The sequence below is a fragment of the Peromyscus eremicus genome, chromosome 5 (genome assembly GCF_949786415.1).
Source record: "Peromyscus eremicus chromosome 5, PerEre_H2_v1, whole genome shotgun sequence".
In the NCBI taxonomy this organism is placed as follows: Eukaryota; Metazoa; Chordata; class Mammalia; order Rodentia; family Cricetidae; genus Peromyscus; species Peromyscus eremicus.
Window position 1 is genome coordinate 83,109,969 of NC_081420.1, and position 19,483 is coordinate 83,129,451.

Here is a 19,483-nt window from a genome sequence, read left to right on the forward strand (position 1 = left end):
TCTGTAGTATGAGTGACTGGCTGTGGAGTAACATGCGTTCTGACTGGTTTCCTCCTTGGAGCTGTAACTTCACAAGGCCACGTTTACAGTGATGTTACCCTGGGTGTCAGCATCTTCTCAGAGAATGAGGTGAATTAAAGGAAAAACTCCAGTGAGAGGAACAAGTCTGGTACTTCCCACCTTAGGAGTTGGATTCCTTGTCCAGCAAGCAGCGCTGTGTGGGTTTGGAAACCTGTAGGTCATTGCCAGTTGTCGGGGGCTCGGAAAGCATCGCCAAACCAACTCACGGGATGGAGTTTATTTTGTGTGTATGGTTGGGCACATGTGCCACGTTGGTTGTGTGGAGATCATAGGACAAACCTTTCAGGAGTCCACCACACAGGTCCCAGGAGTTGAATTTGGGTTGTCAGCCTTGGCAGCAGGCACCTCCACCCACTGAGCCATATCCCCAGCCCAAGTTTAGATGTGACAACACTAGGAAAAAAATCTAAGGAGATAGAGATGACCAATTAAAGGGGGCACTGGATCAATTGACTCCATCTTTTCAAGGAGAGCCCGGGGGAGGTGGAGTCCTACCTCCATGAGCCGTCAGGGGGAGGTGGAGGAGTCCTACCTCCATGAGCCGTCAGGGCTTAGACAGCTGAGGTCTCTGCCAGCTTGGACCAGAGCCCCAACAGAGTCCGTTTTGGAAGGGTATGCAGATTCCAGTAGAAATGACTAGGTTTGGTTCCTGCTTTTTAATTTCCTATGGAAAAAGTTATGCTCCACCCTTAACAAAAGGCAGAGAAGTATACTGTGTAAATACCTAAAGCTCAGCATACTGACCACTGAGTATTCTAGAAACACTTAAGAGGTTTGAAGGCAAAATGATCCATAAACAGCTCTGTATTCCCAGTACAGAGGACCAAGCTTAAATCAGGCTCTGGATGAAGCTTCCCAATGAGGTCTTCCCCAAGGCTAAATACAGCACTGATTCTCAAGCTACAGGTCACAACCCCTTGGGGTTGAACAACGCTTTCACATTATCAGATATCTTGCGTATCAGATATTAATGATTCATAACAGCAAAATTACAGTTATGAAGTAGCAACAAAAATAATTATATGGTTGAGGGTCACCATAGCATGAGGAACTGCATTCAAGGGTCGCAGCATTAAGAAAGTTGAGAACCACTGAACTACAGAGAAGTGACCATCAGAAAGTCATGCTAAGGAAATCAGGGTCATGCCTGAGTTGCTCTAAGCCACCAAGTAAGAGACCTGGCTTCAGTGCACCTCTTCAGAGTCCGGTCCATGCAGCTGTGCAGGACGCTGGACGCAGGCAGGGCTGGCGAGATGGAAGTGGCCTATACAGGAAACTCCCGAGTTGAACTTGCTCGGAAAGGACTGTAGAGCCAACTCCTGCTGACCGAGTCCCCAGAAAGTGGAAAGGTGCTGTTGGGTAATGCTGTCTTAGCCATCACCGATTTGAACCAACATGGCAAAGAAGCACTGCCTTGGTCTCGAATCAGATGGATGGGGGAAAGCTGACATCACCTCTAACTGCACTGATGCACTCCTACCATCCAGAAGCTGTGCCTGTGTCGTCGTGTCCGTCCTGTCCCCCCCCACCCCACCCCCCGTGCATCTATTGTAGCCATGTGACTGGTTTCCTTAACTACAGTGACTTCTCCCTCTCTGCATAATACACCTATCTGTCCCCAGCTCAGGTATTTCTCTGGAATCATACCTGTCTTGTATCCTACCCAAATTACTCCCATAATTCACCATGCTTTTGTGTCCACCACACCTGCCCACAGTACTCCCTCTTATATCCCTTACTATACCACTCAGGACCACCTTTGTGTGTGTTCATGTATGCACAGATGTGTTCAGGTTTATGTACACATGTGCGCATGTGTGGAGACCAGAGGAGAGCCTCAGCTGTCATTCCTTAGGTACTATCCACCTTGCTGTTTGTTTTAAATTATTTTATTTTAAAATTTTTATGTGTATAGGTGTTCTAATAGTCACGTATTTTTGTGCACCACTTGCATGCTTGGTGTCCAAGGAGGCCAGAGGAGGAGGATGGATCTCCCAGAATTGGAATTACAGATGGTTGAGTGTTGTGGAATAGAATATTTGCTTAACCATGTAAAGATGAGTTGCATTTGTTTGTGTTACAGAATATTTGTTTATGTAAAGACGTGTTGCACTGGTTTATGCTGCATTTGTTTAACTATGTGTTGCTGTTTCACTGTGCCTGCCTAAGAAACCTGATTGGTCTAATAAAAAGCTGAATGGCCAATAGCTAGGCAGGGGACGAATAGGCGGAGCTAGTGGACAGAGAGAAAAGGGGAGCCAGTCAGCCAGCCAGGGGCCAGACAGACAGACATGGAGGAAGCAGGAAAGCAGGATGGACAGCACGTAGATAGATAAACAAGCCTCGGGGCAGCACACAGATGAATAGAAATGGGTTCATTTAAGTTTAAAAAAAGCTAGCTAGACACAAGTCTAAGCTAAGGCCAAGCATTCATAGTAAGTCCCCGTGTCATGATTTGGGGGCTGTCGGTCCAAGAAAGCCTGCTACAGTCGAGCCACCATGTGGGTGCTGGGAATGGAACTCAAGAGTAACCAGTGCACTCTGACTGCCCAGCCATCTCCAGCTGCCCACTTTGGTTTTTGAGATAGTCTCTCAGTGACCAGGAGCTCGCTCGGTGTGTGGGATAGGCTATCAGGCCGGTGAGTCTCCAGCACGGGATACAAACTCGCCACCACCCCCAGCTGCTGCTGCTGTTGCTGCTTTTCCTCTTCTTCAGCTGGAAGACGATTCTATACAAGTTTAAGAGAAAAATCAATAGGGCAGGCAAACAGAAAAGCTTGGCTGCTGCTGGGAGCCGGGAAATGGATGAGGGGGAGAGTGGTAGTCATGTCTTTTGAGTTAGGGTCCCGGAAAGCAGGCAGGTTCAACAGTAGAAGTCATCAGGGAAGCAGGTCCGTCAGAGTGAGAAAGCCCAGAGAGTTTTAGCATGCTCAGGATTTTGACTGGTATCACACTTCTTGAATTAGGACTCAGAAAAGCAGGCAGGCTAAACAGTGAAGATCTGCAAGCAGCTGTCCCATCTGGTTTTTTAATGTGGTTTCTGAGGTCAGAACTCGGGTCCTCATGCTGCACAGCAATCACATTGCCTGAGCCATTCCCTCAGCCCCTTCTTGGTCAGAAGGCATGGTGTGACCAGTGTCCCTGCCCTCCAGGGCCCCCATAGTCACTGTATCTGACAGCACGGACAACCCTGAAAGACACAGAGTTTGTTGAGGGGACTCCTCAGCCTTCCTTAATAAGAAATTCTCAGCCCTCGGAGATAAAGGAAAAACTTTAATCAGCACGTAGCTGTAGCCTCTGGCTATGATTTAAATAGGTCCAGCCTTGATCAGAAATAGTTCATGGTTTATGTAGGGTTAGGCATTGTCATCTTGTGACCATCTTAGGGTGGTCTTTTTTATCCCCACCCCAAAGAGATTTTTCCTAGAGCTAAGCAGATTTTACAGAAGCTAAAATTTGGAAGTTTCCAGTTAAGACAGTTTGACCTTTAGCAAAGAGAATTTGCTGTCTAAGAGGGTAGTGATGGTGGTCGCTTCTCCAGGGAGAAGAGTACATGTGACCCTTTTCAGAAATGAGAAAGGGCCAAGCAGTTTCCCAGAGCAGAAGTCAGCAGTTCAGTGTTGAATCTTCTGTCTCAGACTAGACAGTTTCTCATTGCATTTTCTTATTCTCATGTATCCCAGTATTCCCAAGTAAGCTTGGCTATCATAAGGTTAAAGCTTGCTATGTTCCTTTTCTCCTTCAAGCTTAGCTGCGAGTGTCAGGTTTCAGGGAGGAGGCAACCCGGGCCAGGTCTTCACCAACTCACTCAGTTATTCATTTGTATTTGGGCTGCACACTCAGGTTTCGTGCTGAGCACTGTAGCCTTATGATGACCATGAGGACAGTAGAGACTGGCATGTCAGCAGGCAACTGGGATACCAGGCCATAGCTGGACTGTCCAGACTGGACGGCTGGACTGTCCAGACCTCAGAGAGCAGGGGGGAACTACAGTGATTGGGTCTTCTGAGAGCTAGCAGTTGACTAGAAAGGAGAGGACTCTTTGTTAGGTCTCTTTGTTTTGCTTTGGTTTTTGAGACTGAATCTCACTCTGTAGCGAAGGATGGCCTAGATTTCATTATGTAGCTCAGGCTGACTTCAAACTCAGGGTGAAATCCTCAACCTCTTGAGTGATAGATAGAATTACAAGAATAAGCCACTCTGCTCAGCTGTTTATTGGGTCTTAATAGCCCCCTGTTGGGTCCTGCTCCCTCCCAAGATCACCCCCAGGAAATACACTCCAACAGCATAACTTGCCTCCCTCAAAATTCAACCTACAGTCACCCCCACCCCACCTACTGAGCCTTATCCACTAGTCTTAGGAGCAGTTGGACAAAAGAGGGCAACTCAAAGGTGGTACAGGCCGTTAATCCCAGCACTCAGGAAGTCAAGGCAGACAGATCCCTGTGAGTTTGAAGCAGGTCTAGTATACATAGCGAGTTCCAGGCCATCAAGGGCTACACAGTGAGATCCTGTCTCAAAAAAATTAAAAAAAAAAAAAAATCATGGCACAAGGAAGGCAATGAAGGACATTCCAGACCAGATGTGACTGCTGTCAGTCACATTGCTAAAGGACATCCATCATCCCTGATACTCAGCTTAAGATGCTTGCTTAGAGCTATCCTGGAGCCCAGGTCAGTTTTTCATGGGTTTATCTTATTTCTAAGACAGGGTGTCACCATATGGAACAGGCTGGTCTTGAACTTGTGATCCTCCCACACCAATCTTCCAAATGCTGAGATTACAAGTGTGAGCCACCACACCTGGCTTAACCTTATATGGACTATTTATCTTAACCCTATACGGACTGCTACATACCTCCAGTCTTCTTGCCTTTTGCAAAACTGAATCCAAGAGGTAGTGAACTGGCTCAGTTGGTAAAGTGCTTGCCGTGAAGGCATGAATACCTTCGTTTGAGCCGTAGAACCCATGCAGGAAAAGGCTGGGGGGAATGTGGAGGCCCACAGAGGTTTCCTGGTGAGATCTGAGCTTGCTTTACCCAGCGGGGCTGCATAAGGGGATGACTTGACCACGTGCATGATTACCAGGTGTGTGGAAGGGTCTGCACTTGGGCTGTGTGGTATGCTTTGGTCTAACAAGGGGGGAGGTCTTTTGCTCCACCCCTTGGCATTGTTATAAAAAGCCCTTTTGAAGAGACAGAAGGGGCCATTGGGTGCACTTAGGATCCTAGCATTGGGAAGACAGAGACAGGTGGATTTGGGGGGCTTGCTGCCCAGCCAATCTAGCTGAATTGGCAAGTGCTAAGCCCATAAAAGAACCTGTCTCAAAAAACAAAGTGGAGGTTGACCTCTAGCCTCCACATATGGTTACAAATATGTACACATGCGCTCTCTCTCTCTCTCTCTCTCTCTCTCTCTCTCTCTCTCTCTCTCTCTCTCTCTCACACACACACACACACACACACAAATTTTTAAAAATTTTTTAAATGAAACCATAACTTCGTTGTGGAAAACGGTGTCTTAGAATTTGAAACCACACCTTCACGTTGAGATTTTGGAGCCCACAAAACTAAACCGAATGACCAGTGGTCAGCAGGGCCAGTCTGTGGAAATGGGGAAGTGGCCCCTCATCAGTGACCACAGACCACACCTGACTTCCATTTGTTGGCAGTGTCAAAAGAATTTATTTCAAATCTGTTTAAGAATGTGGTAAAACTCAAGTTTTCCAAAAAGTAATACAGGAAGTTCAACCAACCCCCTAAAGACCAGAAAACACAGTGTTTGCAATTCAAAAAATACAAACGCTTGTGGATACCTATACAAAAATTAGAAAAAATTACTTTCCTTACCACTGCCCACCCCTCTGTGTTTTCAGCAAAACATGAACAGCCACAGGACCAAGAGCTGCCACCAAATACCAACCACGGGGGACAGAATCAATGTGGTAGGGAGGGCGAGGAGAGGAGGCAAGGAGGGGCAGGAAAAGGGGGCCAAAACAACAGTACACAGCTTTCTGTTTCTGTTAAATTCCTTTGCCAACATTATACAAACACCTTTCATGCTCAATGCGCCGTGTAGTGCAAAGGCGGCGATTCTTTATCATGCATTCACGTTTTCTGTTGTGTCTACACCCCACTCTCTGCTGGGGCTGAGGAAGTGGGGGGCTTAGGAAGTCCAGTCTCGGGGGGTTTGGAGTTGGAAAGGCCACTACAGGAGCTCCGGTAGTCATCCCAAGGCCTGTCTAGAATCTGCTCAGCGATGTGCACAAAGGCTTGGCACCCAGTGCCACCCTGCTAGCCCTCACACTCTGGGACCTCTCCCAGGGCTGGGTCAACAGCTGGGCCCTCAGCGAGCTGCACCACTTGAGGGAATCGCCTCACTTAGAGTCAAATCCCGGCTTCTCCTGGATTCAGCACTGTTCATGGAAAAGGTCAGGCTTCCTGCTCTTCATAGCTTGTGCCAGGAAGTCCCAGCAGCAGTCACTTGTCTGAAATGGACTTGTCATTAGCCATCCCCTCGAGGTCCCAGTTCAGCTGTATGTCATGACACTCTCAGATGTCTTCCAAAGCCACCCCTACTGTTGGGGAAATAAAAGTGAAAGGCTATGCGTGGGTAGGGGATACCTTAGAGACCAGAACTGATGGAACAGGAGGCAGAAGGCTGGCTAACATCTTATCTTGGCTTAGGGGACACTACATGCAGATGCCTTTAGCACTCAAGAGAAGGTTGCTGACAGGTTTGGCCTGTTTAAAGCCCTGGAACATGGCATTAACCCAGGCTCTCCGTTAATTGGATGTGCTTGCTGTGGTCATGTGAACTGGCCGAGACGGCCAGGCAGCTATATGAAAAATACTTGCCTGATCACAGGAAGCTTGGGTGGAAGACACCGTAGTCAGAGGACACAGTAAAGTCATCCAGGTTTGAGCCACTGAGTGTGAGTCATTCAGCCTGGACCTGACCAATGAGACTATCCCATGATCCGCACAATACAGAGAGGAGGTAGGTTGGTGTGACCAGTCTTGTTTGCAGGCAGGGATACTGAGGCACAGAACAAGTAGGATATTCACCCCATGCATGCCATGAGCCAACATCAAAGCCAACTTAAGAGCTAAGTGCTGAGAGATGCTGTGCTGTATCGACTCTCTGCCTCAAGCCTCTTCTTTTCCTTGGCTCACCTCTTCACCTCTTCCCCAGCTGTCAAGACCCCATTCAGCCAAGAACCTATACCATGCTGTCACTGACAACTGGCTGTTCCTGGGGTAACAGAGTTTCCAGGACCAGTGTGGACTTTGAACGCCTTCTAACAATATATTATGAGATTGCTCTAACTCCTTGAGGGTCCCAAATCTACTAAGATATCCCTGTTCCTTCCAGGAAAATGTGGCCAGGAAAAAATGAAGGGAAGGAAATTTTCTTTCCAAGAGTAGAGGTGGGGTTGGCCACTATCTTCAGTAAGCAGAAACGTAAGCCCCTTCCCCTCACATGCTCCACAGAAGACCTGTGAAGAATTCTTACCTTGGAAGTAATATGAGGCCAGTGGCTTTGGGACAGACCTCCTATGTGACACAGGAATGGGTACCAACACTATGAATGTCAACACCCAATAAATCAGTATGACCCAGATCCAGGTCAGCCCCAAAGGGGTATATGGATGTCTCTAAGTATTTGGGATTGTCACATTAACTGGGGTGCTCTTGGCATCTTGAGGGTAGAGCCCAGGGGTGCTTAATGCTTTCCAGCACTCAGGCCCCACCCCAAAGGTCAACATTAAGCACCCCTGGGGTCACTCCCACAGTCCTGTGATGGTGTTCTACACACTCCCATATTGAGATTCCCCGAAGGATTTTATCCACTCTCTTCTCTCTGCATTGGGAGGTCATAGGGGCTGGAGACAGCCTCACAAAGGGCGAACCCAGACCACTTGCGCTGAATCACGTCTCCACTCAGGAAGCAAGCCTTTGACTCACAGAATTAAGGCTGACATGCTGCCCCCGGGAAAGTCAGTTCATATGGACACTGCACTCTGGCCCTGACCTGAGGGGGTCAGGGGAGGCGGAGGGCAACAAGAGCAAGGAAAAGGGCTCAGTAGAGTGGGCATTCTCCATCTCACAGGGTTCGCTCATGTTTCAGGGCACGCCCTGGTAGCATATTGCTTCCTGGCTCTGGGGCTACAGGGCAGCTAAGAACATTTTTGGAGTCACAGAGCACACAAAGGACTGAAGGTACAGCCTGGACCACATACAGTGTGAGAGTACCAGGCCAGGCAGCTGTCCTCTAAAGCTGAGACCGTGTCTCCAGACAGGGCAGAGGAGGGAAAGCCTGGGCTGTGGATACTGCTGCCCTGCTGTGAGGGGGGAGGTGCTGTGTGTGGTGTAGGTGCCAGCGGATATTTGTCAAGGACACTCGTTTCTAAGGGATTGGCATTCACTGACCCACACAGAAAGCAGGCTTCAGAGTTGGATTTCTTTCTCGCAGACTTACCCCAAGTTCCTTCTCAGTGGCCCACCAAGGAAGGCCTCACCTTGATGTTGTGTATATACAGCAATGTCACCTCAGTACCAGCTGCTAAGGTGACCCCATGATCTGTCTGTCACTTGCAATTCCAGGGCCTTGCCACTGTGAGGACTTAGCTTTTCTGATCGCCTCAAACCCCCAAGTGTGGGACACCGCCCCGCCCGTCTCTCATCCATGCATTCTTGTCCCTGAAAGGCGCCCTGTGCAGAAGGCAGGGGAGGTGGCTGTGCAGGGCTGCCTGGATTGTCCCTGGCATCAGCGTATTGCTTCTGGGCTCTAGTGAGCAAAGGGAGATGTTTAGCTACCTCCCCCACCCATGCTGCTGTGGGAGATGGGGAGCTGGGTCTTCCTGGCTTAACTTCAGGGAACTCCTTAAAGAGGTCACCTGAGTTGGGTGTGATGCTCACCTCTGTAATCCCAGTACTCAGGAGGCTGAGGCAGGAGGATTGCTGTGAGTTCAAGGCCAGCCTGAGATATATAGTGAATTCCAGGCCAGCCTGGGCTACAGTGTGAGACCATGTCTCAAACAAACTAAAATAACAAGAAGGAGGAAGAGTAAGTAGAGGAGGAAGGGGAGGAGGAGGAAGAGGAGGAGGAGAAGGAAGAGGAGGAGGGGGAGGAGGAGGAATAGGAGGAGGGGGAGGAGGAGGAATAGGAGGAGGGGGAGGAGGAAGAAGAGGAGGAGGAGAAGGAGGAGAAGGAAAGTGACCCAGAGCTCTGGGGGCTCAATGGTTGATCACTTTCCTAGCATGTGCAGGACCAAGGCCATGGGTTGGATTCTCCAGCACCAAAAAAAAAAAAAAAAAAAAAAAGTCACCTGGAATTGTGGCCATTTCCTTATCTCCCCAAAGCGATCCACAGATCCAGATCTGCCCAAGTGACTCCTGCCCCCACCAGGCAGGTGTTTGACCCAGACTTTGAAGACTGCGGGGCTCCCCCTGGCCAGCCTTTCTGCTTGTTCTTACTCCAGGGTCTCTGGGCTCTCCCACAAGAGAGCCAGACACTTGGACCAGCACCACCACCAGCACCACCACCCCTGACCACGGCCACATGTGGGTCCAGGAAGGCAGAGGCTCCTCCATGTTCTTCACTCAGAAACACCTTTCCTTCCCTCTGCTGGGATCTTCCAGAGCTGTGGCCGTGGGACAACAGGATCTGCTGAGCAACTGAGGATATGGTAGCCAGGGTCCCATGGGCTGCCCTGAGTGCTCTAGATGCAATTATGAGCTGTTGAGCCAGAGACCAGAGACCACTTAGCAGGAAGAGAGTCCAAAGAAGCCAAAGGTCCACCTCTGCCATGAAGGTGGCTCCAGGGCCCAGGGTGGAGGCTGGACAGCGTGGAACTGCTCCTGGTGACATCCGAGTATCTGAGAGAACCAGGACCACCAGTGAGAACTCTGAGGTAGGACTGGAGGGTCTGTGCAGCCCAGCGGTGGGTACTTGGGAGCAGGTGCAGGGCCTATGCACGAAGGTGGTGAGGAAGCACAGTTGGGATCGGTGTGGATCTGATATTTAAAAACAAAACAATAAAACAGCCCAGCTGATGGGCAAGTCATCCCTCGGTGTAAAATGAAACACTTGATGAAATGAATTCTTTCCAAAGGAGAGAGCAAGGACAACTGGCAGACAGAGCTGGAGACTTCGGGAGACAGGCAGGGGTGACATGAGGCCTGAGGGTGGGGATGACTTCCTGTGGACCTCGCCAGCAAGGGCAGCACTCCTCAGAAGAGGGAGACCTCCCTGCACCCCAGGGAACCCTGGCTCACATGGAAAGAGAAGTTGTAGGGTGTCATCATCTAGTTTCAGCCTTTCTCTGGGGTCTCATCTGTCCCATTGTGACAGAGCCACCCCATGTTGCCACCAGGGCCGCTTCTCACGTTCGTGATACTTCCAGCAGGGCACTGGGTGAAGCCGTAGAGGCTTGCTTTGATGAAAGGTCTTCCCGGGGTCTGCTGCTTCTGTGCTCCAGGCCTAGCCTAGGAAGGCCATGTAGTTTATTTCCATCAATTTCTGGGGAATCAGGTTGTAGAGAAAGCAACTATTGTGCAAAGACATGTCACTGTTTTGGATTCCAGGGTTTCCATTTGTAACTTAGAACTGAATGAATAAAAGTTGACTGATTGAGCCAGGCGGTGGTGGCACACGCCTTTTATCTCAGCACTCGGGAGGCAGAGGCAGATCTCTGTGAGTTCGAGGCCAGCCTGGTCTACAGAGTGAGTTCCAGGACAGGCTCCAAAGCTACACAGAGAAACCCTGTCTCAAAAAACAAAAAACAAAAAACAACCGAATGTTACACACACCGTGTATGTGTGTGTGTGGGGGTGGGTGGGTATTGATAGCACATGGTTAATAATAAAGGCGGTAAGGAAGCCCTTCTGAATGGTTCTAGTAGTTCATTAATGATTAATGTTCCATTAGTCCTGAATTTGTTTGCAGTGTATTGAAGACTACAGATCCCAAAGGCTCAAGTTCAGTTTCTTCCAGCAGAAGCGACAAGTTGCCAGCTTGGGACTCCAGAAGGAGCAGAGTCCTAGCAACGGGTTACAAGCAGGCATGGAGTGACATCACAGCATTGACTGGTCTTGGGATACCAGTCTTCAAGTTAGCCTTCCACTCTCCCTCCAGGAAAAAAATTTAAGGGGAAATCAAACTTTTCAAAAGGTGTCAGAAAACAGAAGCCTGAAACCAAAGCCTTCCGGAGCACTGGGAACCCTAAGCTCTGTGGCGTAGAGGTGAAAGGCCACTCCTGACATCGGCAGCCACAGTATGGCCATGTGGCTCACAGCCCATTCATTTTCCATTTCCCCCAAAAGAGCATCTTCAGACATTGACTGGCTGCTGGGACCCAGGACTTCCTGCTGTGCCCTTGTCCTCTGTGAGGGCCGCCATCACAGCCAGGCAGGCAGCAGGGGCCACCAGGCTAGTTGCCGGACAGCTTTGGCCGTCCCAGGTTTGTTGGCACCTCCAGTCCTGTGTGCAGGGTGACCTGGAAAAGATGAAGCAAGCAGGGGCTGGCTCAGCGGCAGAACGCTTGCACAGTATGCAAAGGCCCTGGGGCCTGTCCCTAACACAGGAGAGAGGGGGAGGAGAAAGAGGTGGGAGGCAGGGGGAATGGAGAACAAAGGGCAGGAGAAGCTGTCCATAACACCAAACGCTGTGGCAGTACTGTGGCCACATGTGCCACGTGGCCAGTGGAGAACTTACGCTGTGGACTTGCTGCTCATTTGTTCACATGGCTAAGTGTTACCTTGTGCATCTTTCCTCACAATAGGAGCGACACTGATGACCAGCTGGGTTCCCTGTTTGGCTAGCGCCGTGGAGCCCTGTATCAGAGGGGCTCTGGTTCTCACGGCTGAGTCTTTGCTCCTGCCATCTCCTCTAGTAACCTGACAGCTCACACTGTGCTCCTCAGTTTCCCTTTTCAAGTAACCAATGCCAGACTGTTGTGGACCCAGCTGCTGGGCAGTAGACACAAGGCTGGTCCCTTGATGGCTCCAGGAACAGAAGGAATCTGTTAGAAGTGAGGGATGTCCCTGTCCTCTGACCTCTCACTTGGCCTGTATCAGGAGCTTCTGTGCCATCCCATTCCCCTGGGACACTAAGCCCCTGCTCCTCCCTGGAGCCCCTCGGAGCCTGTTTGCTCCAAGTGATCAAGTAGTACTCAGGACCCCCTTCAGGGATGCTCAGAGAGGCCAGCCGGCAAACTGCCTGTCTGGCAAATAGGTGCCCAGTTTTGTGACAGTGCACACTGTCCAGGAAGCAGACAAGTTGCAGGGACTGGGCTTGGAGCATACCTGCACATTTCGGTTGAGGCTGAGAGCAGGCATGAAGACCCCATCCACATGGCTGAAGGCTGTGGGGCCCTGCTGCTGCCCATTGATGAAGAACGTCAGTGTGTGCTTGTTCAGGTCTAGCAGCACGCCCACAGTGGCCCCCTTGCACACACCGCCTTCAGTCCTGGGAAGATAAGCCAGGAAAACCTGTTACCACATCCAGCTTATGATGTCACAGAAATTCAGAATACCCCAAAGATGTTGGTAACATCCTCATCCAAATTCAGCCTCCGAGGGTGTGTGTGTATGTCAGACACAAGAGAAGACAACCCTGAGGGACCAAGTTGCTCAGCCCCTTCTTATCCATAGTGTCTGAGACCTATACACCAGGGAATGAGAGTTTGGCTGGGTGGATCCCTCCTGAAACCACAAGGCACCAAGCATGAGTACAGAAGGGAAGCGATGGGTCATCTTTCCTTTTTTAGTCTCGTGATGATACTGAGCCAGATGGAGATGCAGATCTCAAGGCCCAGAGACATTTGGAAAGGACATGCCCCTTCAGTTCACCTGCACAGAACCTTCCCAGGGGACTGGCAGCGTGTGGTGGGAGATGCATGCTGAACTGGGAACCAAGTCCCCTGAGTCACCACTCCACAGGTGACCATGCTAGTTTTGGAGCACTTGACAAATGTTGGGACTAAGACATTTCTGGGATGGTAAAAATCTATCTTCAGGAGGGGAAGAACTTTAAGTGATGGAACTGGAAGACTTCACATTGAAGCCTCTGTGCCCTTCAGCAGACTTTCCCTTCATCAACTAAGGGCTCCTTTAGCATCAACCTTGCTCAGCTCTGGGAGGAAACTGTGAGTCCTCGGTTAGGACTGAGCCAGGGGCAGAGGTGAGAAGTGAGAAGAGCTCCTGACATGAGAAGTCTTAGAAGGACCTGGTGGACTGGCCGAGAGGAGGATGCTCCTGAAGAGGGCAGGTGTCCTGGAGGTGGGTGCCTTAGGGCTCCGTGCAGAAGGGTCCAACAGATGGGAAGGGAAACCAGAACTGGACAGTCACTGCATTTTTAACACTAAACACCAGGTGGCAGTGGTGACAAGTCTGACCTGCCAGCTTTCCACACAACCACTCCCTAGAATCAAGGTCATGTCTGGGAGCAGTGTCAAGCTTCTTTTCTGGAGGGAAGGTCACCTGCATTTGCCCCACCCTGGGACATGGGAGGAGTACACACAGGTGTAGTTCTTCCCTCTGCTATCTTTGGTCTCCCACGTTCCTTCTGATCCTCTACTGGGAAGCCAAGGGGCTGCCTGGCAAGGGCTCCAGAGCATTTAGGGAATATGACAGACTGTGCCCTGGGAAATGAAGAGTTCACACCATAGGAGACTCCACTGAGTCCTCTTTAAATCCTAACAGAACCTCTTATTCTCCCCGGGTCTGAGTGAAGTCCAGCCTGCCTAAACTTGCCTCACAATCTGCAACAGAGATGGGGCTTTTGTAAGGATTAAGGGTGCTCGGGTAGCCCCCATGCATCCTACAGTATCAAGCAGAGTCAGCGCCTAATGTAAGCTTGAAGTCATTGCTGCAGCCATCACAGAGTGTCCAGGTGGACGTCAGCTCAAGCACACAGACATGGAACTGGTAGGTCGGGGTGGTCTTGGCCCCTTGGGTTAGAGGTGGAGGGAAGTGAGCTTGTAGCACCCAGGAAATCCACAGCACCTGGTCAGCCTGCATCACCAGGTCAGCCTGCACCACCTGGTCAGTTGGGAGCACCTGGTCATCCTGTACCACCTGGCATGTGCCACCTGGTTAGCCTGCATCACCTAGTCAGCAGCCTGCATCACCTGGTCAGTCTGTATATCTTGGTTAACCTACATCACTTAGTCTGAAGTACTGGCCAGACTGTTTTACTTGGTCAACCTGTAGTGCCCGGTCACTTCTATAGCCCAGCTAGAGAGTCCAGACGGATAGCCACTGCCCTTCCCATAAGCCTCTGGAGAGGAGAAAGACAGTAGTGAAAAGAAGGGCGGTCAGAGCCGGGCGGTGGTGGCGCACGCCTTTGATCCCAGCACTCAGGAGGCGGAGGCAGGCGGATCTCTGTGAGTTCGAGGCCAGCCTGGACTACAGAGTGAGTTCCAGGACAGGTACCAAAACTACGCAGAGAAACCCTGTCTCAGAAAACCAATAAATAAATAAATAAATAAATAAATAAATAAATAAATAAAAGATAGTGGTCAGGGTCCTCAGGCAAGTTCCTGGCCAAACTAGACCTGGCTTTCCTGTGGGAGGAGCTGGGTTACTCAGCTCTTTTTGTAAGAGCAACCAGGGCGCCAAGAACACAAGCACCCCAGGGACGGCTTTCCTGTGGGAGGAGCTGGGTTACTCAGCTCTTTTTGTAAGAGCAACCAGGGCGCCAAGAACACAAGCACCCCAGGGACGGAGCAACCCCGCCAGGAGCCCAGTGAGGTCAGCTCCTTGAGACTGAAGTTCCTTTTTCCCCAGGGCAGTGACAGGGTCATTCCAGGCAAACCACCGGCCATGGCAGTGACTTCTGCTCCCTCTGTGGGAAACAAATCTCCCATTAGCCCTGTGCAGTGACTCGGGCTTAGCTTGATGACTGTAAAGCTAATTGGAGCAGGACTAGTAAGAGAACCACAAATTAAGCTCCCAGCAGAAGCCACTGTGAGGCCAGCTGGGAACTGAAGAACCACTGGGCCAGAGCTGTTCCTGCCATCAAGTCCTTCCCTTTATGCTGCAGGCAAATGGTTTACTTCTCCCAGTCACTGTCCAAGCCTCCCGGAACTAGAGTATGAAGTACCTAAAAACAGCTCCTCTCCCAACACCTGGGGACAATCAAAGGGACACTGGTCTGCAAGACACTTATCCCCAACCCCTGAATCCTCGGAGGGCAGGGTGGCTGCGCACCTGTTGGTGTGGGAGTTACAGTGCATAAACCAGCTGCGGTTGTTGTCCACGTACATGGCCCAGGCCTTGTCATCCTTGCCCAGCATCATGTCCTTGACCACGCTGGCCCTGGCCACCCCGAAGGCAGGGTCTGGGTGGTTGTCATACCGGTCCACATGCAGTTCCCAGTAGTGTACACCTTTGGAGAACGCAGCTGTGCCTAGCACCACCCGGTCATCATAGCTGCTGCAGGTGGCCGTCTGGTTATCATTGGACAAGATGATGTCCCGGTGGCCAGAGTTGGGGTCAAAAGTGAACCAGGCCACTGCAAAGGAAGAAGTCAAAACAAACAAGGTCAAACAATCTCTCCCTCTCTCTCTCTTCCTCTCCCTCCTTCCCTCCCTCCCTCACCACCATCACCACCACCTCCACCCCCGCCCCCAACACACATACGCACAAATTTTGCTGTTGAGTCAAGGTAATTGATAGACTCACTCGCTGCTGTCAGAGTTGATTCACTGTGGCCAGTGGTCTTTGTGGGATGCACACACACACACTCACAGATCAAGCCACGGGGAACAAGCCAGTAAGTAGCACTCCTCCATGGCTTTTGCTTCATTTTCTGCCTCCAGGTTCCTGCCCTGACTTCCCTCAGTGATAGACTGTGATCTGAGAGTTCTAAGATGAAATAAACCCTTCCCTCCACAAGCTGGTTTTGGTCATAGTCTTTATTTATCACAGCAATAGAAACCTAACACACAGGCGCTCTCTCTCTGTCTCTCTGTCTCTCTGTCTCTCTATCCTTGCTCTGTATTCCTCCAAGTTTCTATTCCATTGATCCAGCCTTGCTAAGAAGCACAGACATGCAGGCTGCCTGGCCCCACATCCAGGTCCATTTCCTGGAGCCCTGAGTTCTAGCATCCCCCCAATGATGCAGGCTCTGTTAGAAGTGACAGAGGAAATGGTTATCTATGGCCCACCTTGTAGCTAGGAGATTGAAACCCAAAGAGGTGATGTGGCCAAGTCACAAATCTCAAGCCCCATTAGATGGTGGCACCATCTGCTCACCCCCACCACCCTCAGGACGTGGGAAATGAGGCCTTACTCTGACATCTGACTGCACAGCTGAGGATTGCTCACCATCGGAGGTCTGTAGGACCACAGTCTTGCTGTAGGGCCCGACACCAGAGGAGTTGAAGGCTTTGACTCTGGCATTGTAGGTGCTGTTAAAGTGAAGCCCGTCAATGGTGCACAGGGTCTCCTTGCCAACATACACTTCCTGAAAGAGCCAAGGATATTCATTTCACCTCAGAGCTTCCGGAAGTTGCCCTGAGGTGCACATCAATACCAGAAGTGCCCTTACATCTACAGAAGTACCAGATGAGAGGTGTTCTAACTCAGGCTAGTCATCCTGGTGGGGCCAGGCTTTGCCCCTTCCTCTCAAATTGCTGGCCCCTCTGTCTGGGATGCTGTAAGAGGAATGGGGTCCTGGGAGGATGGGGTTGGGGTGTGAAGCTAGCTAAGATATTGCCTGAGAGCTCCCTGCCTCCACTATCAGCCCTGCCAGAAGCCATGGGAGACACCTAACAAACCCTCCTGCCCCTGAGAGCAGCATCTTCTGCTCCTTGACACCCTGACTCTGCTGGCCCCTGGTTCTCCAATACAGTGAGCTTCCTTGCACTGGACCTTGATTCTCATTTTCTAGGGTCTTTACTTTATTCCCCATTCACTTCCAAGTTTCCATTGTCCTACTCTGCCCCAGTCAGCATGTATTGGTTTGTTTGAAACAAGATGTTACTCTATCCCAAGCTGGTCTCAAACTCTCAATCCTTCTGCCCCAGCCTCTCAGGGCTGGGATTCCAAGCATGAATCACCACACCTATTTAGCATTCATTTTCATGTGTCTTCATGAGCCAGCAGCTTTCCAGGTTCTGAAGGGCCCAAGAGAACACCTTCCACTGCAGAAACATGCTTCCAAGACAGGAGCCCACCCAACCACCAAAGCCAGAGAGCCAGACTAAAGGCAGCCAAGAATTGTGTGGGAGGTATTTAAGATGTGGGCTAGCCTATAGAAAGTGTACACATGTAGGCAGTGTACTCTCTGAGCTGTCAGCTCATACCTGTGAGGTTACTAGAAATATCACCCAGACTTCTCTGATGGAAACCTCTCCCTGAGGCTGTGGCCACAACTACTACCATAGGAAGTGCTCTCTCCACAAAGCCCAGGCTGGCAGACTTTCTTTGTCTTTGTAGTCATGGTGCTTGTCTCAGGGTAACGACAGGGTTAAGAGCAGCCTCACAAGACAGCAGTCCTGTCTGGGCCTGCGCATTAGGGTTCTCACACAGCAGTTGCAACTGCCCTCCAGACCAGCAGGCCTCAGCAGGCCTCACTGGAAACTGCCCCCTGAACAGCAGCGTCTAGCTCACCCGGAACTGCCCCCCATCACCATCGTCCAGCTCCAGGATGTAGCCGTCAGCGGGGCTGTGGGTGAAGGGTGGTGTCCTCCAGGCCAGGGTGACGCTGTTATTGCGGGTGCAGCACTTCTCCAGCTGCAGCAAGGGTACAGGTGGCACTGTGACAAGGATCATTCTGGTCAGCACACAGCACCCTCCTTCCGGCCCCAATCCACCCCTGAGCCATCCAAACCCTTGGGACCTGTGCCCTGAGGAGGGAAGCCCTCTTTTCCATCTTGCCACCAAGAGCCCTGGTGTTGGCTCCCAGGCCATGAGGCACACCCAAATGACCTCAGCACAGTCCATACTGGACACGCTGCAGAGTCACCTGCGTGGGCTCGGATGGCAGCTGGCAGGGCAGGAAACCAAGTGAGAGCCAGCCCGCCACTTACACTTGAGCTGGGAATGGAGGTACTGTGACTTCAATCTTAATGTCCTTCCAAGGCCTATGTGTTAAAGGCTTGCTCCACAGGATGGCACTATTGGGAGGTGGTAAAGCCTTTAAGAGGTGAGAACGAGTGGGCACATTGGTGGTGTGCCCATGAGGGAGATGGTGGGACCCTAGCTCTTTTCTCTTTCTCCTTTCTGCTTCCTGGCCACAGGACAAGGGGCTGGGCTCTACCATGGCATGCCCATCACAGTACCAAAGCCACAGGCCAACCACAGACTAAAACTTCCAAAATCTTTTACAAGTTGATCATCTTGGGTGTGACAAAAAGATGAGTGACGTGGATGAGGAACAAAATGCACAGGCACCTGGAACTTTGATGGAAGGTTTGCAAGGTCAGGGGCCTTGACCATGGCACCAGACACAACTTCAGAGGGCTGGGTAGCCACCCTATGGAGCAAGGGACTGAAGCAGGCATGCTCTGAGCTCACCAAAGGCAAGCAGGAGAACCTGAATATGTCCCAGCTCTACTTGGGCTCAAGAGGGTCTGGAAGGTGACGCATGCCACTCTGGCCTGGTTTGGAAGGGAAAACGGTGAGACTTGTTCTATAAGCCTGCGAGTTTCATTTTGGCTCAGAATGAGTTTATTGTCTGTCCAGGCTTGGCTGACTACCCAGGAAGGGGAGTCTGTGTCAACAACAGGCATTTGGCTCAGCCCATCCCTCCCTCCACTTGGCTGAAGGAGACCCTTGGCACCCTCTCACTCCTTCATCTCCCACACCCTAAAATTCAGCATCTACACCCCCAGCGTTTTGTCCTGGAGCCCCCACTTTCCAGGACTGTCTCCCCCAGTCACAGCTTCCTCTCCCGCTCCCCTCCCCTGCTCCCCTACCCCGCTCCCCACCAGGCCCCTGCTCCTTGCCATTGTCTAATTTACACCTGGGACAGGTGGAATTTCCAAACCTTCCCCGGGTGCAAGTTGTGAGGGGAGTGAGCCTCGGGATGGCCTGAGGTCAGTGACAGGGCTCCCCTAAAGCCACACTGTCTGTCTTTCCCTCCGGATGAACCTTGGGCATCTTGAGGAAGGTGGCGCATAGGACAGGAGTGCAGTTCTGGCCATCTTTTGTGAGTTCGGGGTCTAGCCAAGCTGTGCGAGTTTCACCGACCCTTGGCTGTGGGTTCCTGCTGGCTCACGGAACCCAGTTCCCACCATCCTCCACTGGTCCCTCAGTTCCCACCATCCTCCACTGGTCCCTCAGTTCCCACCATCCTCCACTGGTCCCCCAGTTCCCACCATCCTCCACTGGTCCCCCAGTTCCCACCATCCTCCACTGGTCCCTCAATTCCCACCATCCTCCACTGGTCCC

General features: G+C 51.2%; 1 protein-coding gene across 3 annotated transcripts in view; it reads right to left on the minus strand.

Moving 5' to 3' along the window:
* Nucleotides 1-11,514: 11,514 nt before the first annotated feature.
* Trim67 (tripartite motif containing 67) overlaps nt 11,515-19,483 on the minus strand; it is a 32,166-nt gene continuing 24,197 nt past the window's right edge. For all 3 annotated transcript variants that reach the window (XM_059262482.1, XM_059262481.1, XM_059262480.1), the window contains 5 exons: nt 17,702-17,847; nt 16,415-16,553; nt 15,296-15,599; nt 12,389-12,551; nt 11,515-11,580 (listed from right to left, as the gene is read on the minus strand). In XM_059262482.1, the coding sequence (XP_059118465.1) occupies nt 11,515-11,580; nt 12,389-12,551; nt 15,296-15,599; nt 16,415-16,553; nt 17,702-17,847 (818 nt within the window). The remainder of the gene's footprint in view (nt 11,581-12,388; nt 12,552-15,295; nt 15,600-16,414; nt 16,554-17,701; nt 17,848-19,483) is intronic.